The sequence below is a fragment of the Engraulis encrasicolus genome, chromosome 20 (genome assembly GCF_034702125.1).
Source record: "Engraulis encrasicolus isolate BLACKSEA-1 chromosome 20, IST_EnEncr_1.0, whole genome shotgun sequence".
Lineage (NCBI taxonomy): Eukaryota > Metazoa > Chordata > Actinopteri > Clupeiformes > Engraulidae > Engraulis > Engraulis encrasicolus.
The window spans coordinates 19,655,078-19,660,077 of NC_085876.1; the positions used below are offsets into that span (position 1 = coordinate 19,655,078).

The 5,000-nt window shown below is 46.9% G+C and overlaps 1 protein-coding gene across 1 annotated transcript in view; it reads left to right on the forward strand.

The window, feature by feature from the left end:
- The window catches only part of LOC134436829 (ephrin type-A receptor 7), a 309,492-nt gene that overhangs the window by 194,544 nt on the left and 109,948 nt on the right, over window positions 1-5,000 (forward strand). The window contains exon 5 of the mRNA XM_063186179.1: window positions 345-770. Coding sequence (XP_063042249.1) covers window positions 345-770 — 426 coding nt within the window. The remainder of the gene's footprint in view (window positions 1-344; window positions 771-5,000) is intronic.

The window sequence follows — 5,000 nt, forward strand, 5'->3', positions numbered from 1 at the left end:
AGGTCGTGCACCCCCAGGGGTTTAAAACTGGTGCAGCTGTGTCTCTTGTACAGCTGATAATGTGTGTGTGTGTGTGTGTGTGTGTGTGTGTGTGTGTGTGTGTGTGTGTGTGTGTGTGTGTGTGTGTGTGTGTGTGTGTGTGTGTGTGTGTGTGTGTGTGTGTGTGTGTGTGTGTGTGTGTGTGTGTGTGTGTGTGTGCGCGTGTGCGTTGTTCCCCTTGGGACCCCGTCTCCGCCGAGGGACATGGTCTACACCATAATGCTGGCCAGTAGCTAACTAACTGTGTTATTGGTGTGTGTGTGTGTGTGTGTGTGTGTGTGTGTGTGTGTGCGTTGTTCCCCTAGGGCCCCCGTCTCCGCCCCGTAACCTGGTGTACACCATAAAGCAGGCCACCGTCATCCTGGAGTGGGCGCCCCCCAGTGACACCGGTGGGCGCGGCGACCTGACCTACAGCGTGGGCTGCCGACGCTGCGTACGCGTCACTCCTTCATCGTCCGGCATCACTGGATCATCATCATCGTCATCATCGACGGCGGTGTCCGGCGGCGGTGGTAGCGGCGGAGGAGGAGGAGATACTCAGTGCGAGCCGTGCGGGCCGAGCGTGGGGTTCGTGCCGCAGCAGAGCGGACTGACGGAGCGCACGGTGACGGTAGTGAACCTCTTGGCCAACGCCAACTACACCTTCACCGTGGAGGCCCTGAACGGGGTGTCCGAGCTGCTGCCCAACAAGCGCTTCTACACGCAGGTCAACGTCTCCACCAGCCTGGCAGGTAAGAGAAGAGCTGAGAAGACTTTCTCATTTTTCGCCCATTCGTTTTCCTGTGTTTTGCGCATACTAGACACATTTTGGTCAGAGCATGCTTGGGTAACTGTTACGGTGCTTACACACTGCAAGCGCGAGACGGCCACTTAACGTGTCCGGTATCAGTCCGAAACAGTTAGAATACATGAAAACACATCATGCCTTGCACACAGGAGAGCGGTGTAAGCGTGGCGCATGTCCGGCCCCGCGAGCGGCAGACTGGATATGTCCGCGATGCTCCTTGAAAGTAGACGTCCGCGTTCAATGAGCGAGCTCCATTGACAATCAATGGCTGCTGCGATGCTCCCCGACACATTAAGCGAGCGCGAATATTTCTGTGTGAATCCACGCTTGCAGCCTGCAGGTTGTGGTTCGCCTCATTTGGGCGCTGTTTGGAGATGACCCCTCATACTGGTGAGGCATAAATGAAGTTCCGTTTTGTGAAGTGAGCACTGTGTGCTGTGGAGTGCAGGCAGGGAAGCCCACCGGCTTCCTGATTTTTACCTTGTTTCTTGTTTTTTGTGCATACACATTTTGGTCAGAGCTTCCGTGGATGCATGTGCGGAAGTTTTGCGTATAAGTTGTGCATATGGTTTATATCCTTCTCGATGTTTGCACTGTCTATATATGAGGCCTTGGCAATAATGTCACTTACTTTAGCCCAGTAAAACATGGCCCCTGGTATATATTATCTGTAATCAAAATAAGTCGGAATATGTTACGAAAGGCTCTGTGGACTGTAATAGTAGTGTAATACTCTTATAGTATTACACTACTATTATAGTCCACAGAGCCTTTCGTAACACATCGCGACTTAGTCATTTTGATTACAGATACATGCATTACTGTATTAGTAATTACGTTTTTTTCAGTGACTATTAGAGCGTTCCACTGGTGGAGCGGTGTGTCTTAAGGGTAGGTATCATCCACAAAGGCAATACAATGGAATATATATATATATCCTCCAATAAAGAATTTGAATTTGAATTCTGAGTCATTCTGAGTTGTTTTCTGATCCAGAAAATTCTGGATATTGATCAGCACTCATCTGTCATTTGTCTCTTATGTGGTTTTATTGGTTCTAGTGCTGCGCTGTCATTCACAGACAAATTTGAAAGATGATTATTGATCATTGATCAGTTCAAAGATAACGTCCTATACCCGTGGGAGTTTTGCTACACCAATCTTTGTTTTGACAACCCATTCTGCAAAGCTACTTTGTGATGTATGAAATATGCATCTTACTATTAGGAAGAACAAAAGCCTTTGAGACCACTTATGTATTTCCGTATTCCAATTTGCAAATTTGTCATGCTTGTGGTGACAGGATGGCTGATGTATTACCTCTCTGTGTTCCACAATCTCACTCTATATTTTCTATACATCACAGCATTACATTACATTACACTTATCTGACACTTTTATCCAAGCGACTTACAGTTATTTAGGTGCAGGGTATTGGTTACAGTCCCTGGAGCAATGTGTGGTTAGGTGCCTTTCTCAAGAGCACCTCAACTATGGCTGAAGGTGCTGGTAAAGGTGGGATTTGAACCTGCAACCCTCTGATGTAAAGGCCAGCGCTCTAACCACCATGGCAGCTCTTTACAGTAACTGTTACAAGCGTGTGTCTCGTGTACACTTGCAATGAAGGGATATACTGTAATCCAATCTTGTATCTATGTGTTCGGTAATCTAGATTAGTCCTGTAGTTTCAGGGTTGAATGTTCAGGCTTTTTTATATACTGTATGTACATATTTTCTAGGGCTTTTTTGCCTTTATTTTCCCCAGGACAGTGGAGGAGAGACAGGAAATGAGTGGAGAGAGAGAGACGGGAAAGGATCGTTAAATGACCCGGGTTGGAATCGAACCCGGGTTGCCGACGTAGTAACCTGAGTGCCCTACCGTTAGGCCAAGGCAGGGCGAATGTTCAGGCTTGCGCCCTGTAAAATAAAAGACCTACTGATGGCTGTAGTGTTATCCCGCTGTGCTGAATATTGTCTCGCTAGCTCTCAGACAGTTATCCTTATATCCGTAAAGATATGTTTAAAAAATCATTATGAGGTACATCGCACTGTACATGCTTTTAGGCCCATTGAAGTATCTCGGGGGAAGTGATGTAATGCCAGAGGGCCTTCACTCCATACAGAAGAGGGAAAATGATTCCAGGAAGCTTAATGGCTACTTAAGAATGCATTGCTGTGGGAGAATTTATTGCTGCGGCCTTATGCCTTGGAGAGGAAAAAAAGGCGCAGAAGTTCACAAATTATATTGCATGTTCCATTAGGAAGTTTGAACATATTTCCTCATAGCAGTTCCACATATGCAATGGCCTTTTGTGACATCCCTTTGTGTGGGACTCTCTTGGCTCTCTCGCTTCGATTTGGAAGGCGTCCTTTCACCCTTTTCTTTCAGCCGTTACCCTTTTCTCTTCCAGCCCCGGCTCGAGTCGACTGCTTTGTGCTGTCTGTGTGACAGGCTCAGAGACTTAATAAAGAAATCATGACTTTTTCTGTCTTTTTTTCTTTTTCTCTCTCCTCCACCCAGCCCTTCCCCTAGCGTGCTCGTTGCACCATGCTGTGACTTCCCACTAGGGAGCAGGGAGGCATAGATTGATCCATCATTATTCCCTAATAGGGATGTCCCCACTGGGAGGATAGGGCAGGGCAGAGAGAGAGAGAGAGAGAGAGAGAGAGAGAGTGACAGAGGGAGAGAGAGAGAGAGAGAGAGAGAGAGAGAGAGAGAGAGACAGAGACAGAGACAGAGACAGAGAGAGAGCTTCTCTTGAGAAATATGCCCCAGCCAAACCCTTTCCTTTCCTTTCCTTTCCTTTCCTTTCCTTTCCTTTCCTTTCCTTTCCTTTCCTTTCCTCTCCTCTCCTCTCCTCTCCTCCTCCCTACTCTACTCTCCTCTCCTCTCCTCCTCCCTACTCTACTCTCCTCTCCTCTCCTCCTCCCTACTCTACTCTCCTCTCCTCTCCTCTCCTCTCCTCTCCTCAACTCATCTCTTTTTTCCTCTCCTCTCCTCTCCTCAACTCATCTCTTTTTTCCTCTCCTCTCCTCTCCTCTCCTCTCCTCTCCTCTCCTCTCCTCTCCAGCACTCAGGCTGTTTTGTGCACAGCTCCAGGGAGCTCATCTCTGGCTAAGTTCCCCATGTAGTGCAATTTGGGGAAGAGAGCTGTTGTTGTGATTTTCTTGTGGTGCTCTTTTTGGGATCAGCTTTACTCTGTGTGTAGTGCAATTCAGAGGGCCCTTTTGTTTCTACTGTGGAAAATTAGGACAGCTGTTATATGTTGCCACTGATGCTCTTCATGTGGATCTTGTTTCTGTTGCAGTATTGTTGTTCATATATGGACAGTATGTAGTCTGCCCTTCAATGGCAAAGTGCAGTAACTGCAGAAGCATTGAAACGGAATAAAATGCCTTCAAAGTCTTGGTATTAGGTTGAATATTGTAGTTACTGCAAATTTGACCTTTCAATATCTCTAAAACAGGACACATTTGGACCATAAGACTTTGCCACTAGATAAGGGAGGCTTGAGGAGTCTAACTTCAATTTTGGCAAATGATGAAGTTAAAACACTTTGCCTTTGTAGGGCAGTAGTACTTATTCATGTATTTATTTTGGTGGCAATTGCATTTGTGTTTCACTTCACTTTAGCTGCTCCAACAGTCGCTGTGTTCAAACGGGCTTATCTTCGATTCAGTTGTTTTCTTTCTTTCGCTCGGGCGAGGCAAGAGACTCCATCTTGATGGATTGCCTTGTACACAAGTGACCTCTAAATTCCACAACAACCAAACGACCAACCGCACTCACTCCACAACAAGAGCAAGAAAATAAAAAGGTCTAAGCTCTGTTGACGGCAGTCAGAGCCCGGAGAGAATGGCTGGGTGAGCACCAGGGTTGCCAGATGAGGCAGACTATTTCCAGCCCAAAACATTCTCAAAACCCGCCTGGAAGCACTAAATCCCGTCCAATTCTATTGATTTCTATGGCCTTTTTTTTTTTACTCCAAAATTCATTTTTTCCCGCTCACAGTCATCCTAAGCAGCCCAATTGGGCAGGAAACCGCCCAATCTGGCAACACTGGTGAGCACAAGAGCACAAGACTCCACTTGCTGTTTGCTTTCGCTTTGTTTGCTTTGATTAAAATGGGTGAGTGGCTGAGAGCCTTTATCACTGTCTGCCCCAATGACGGCA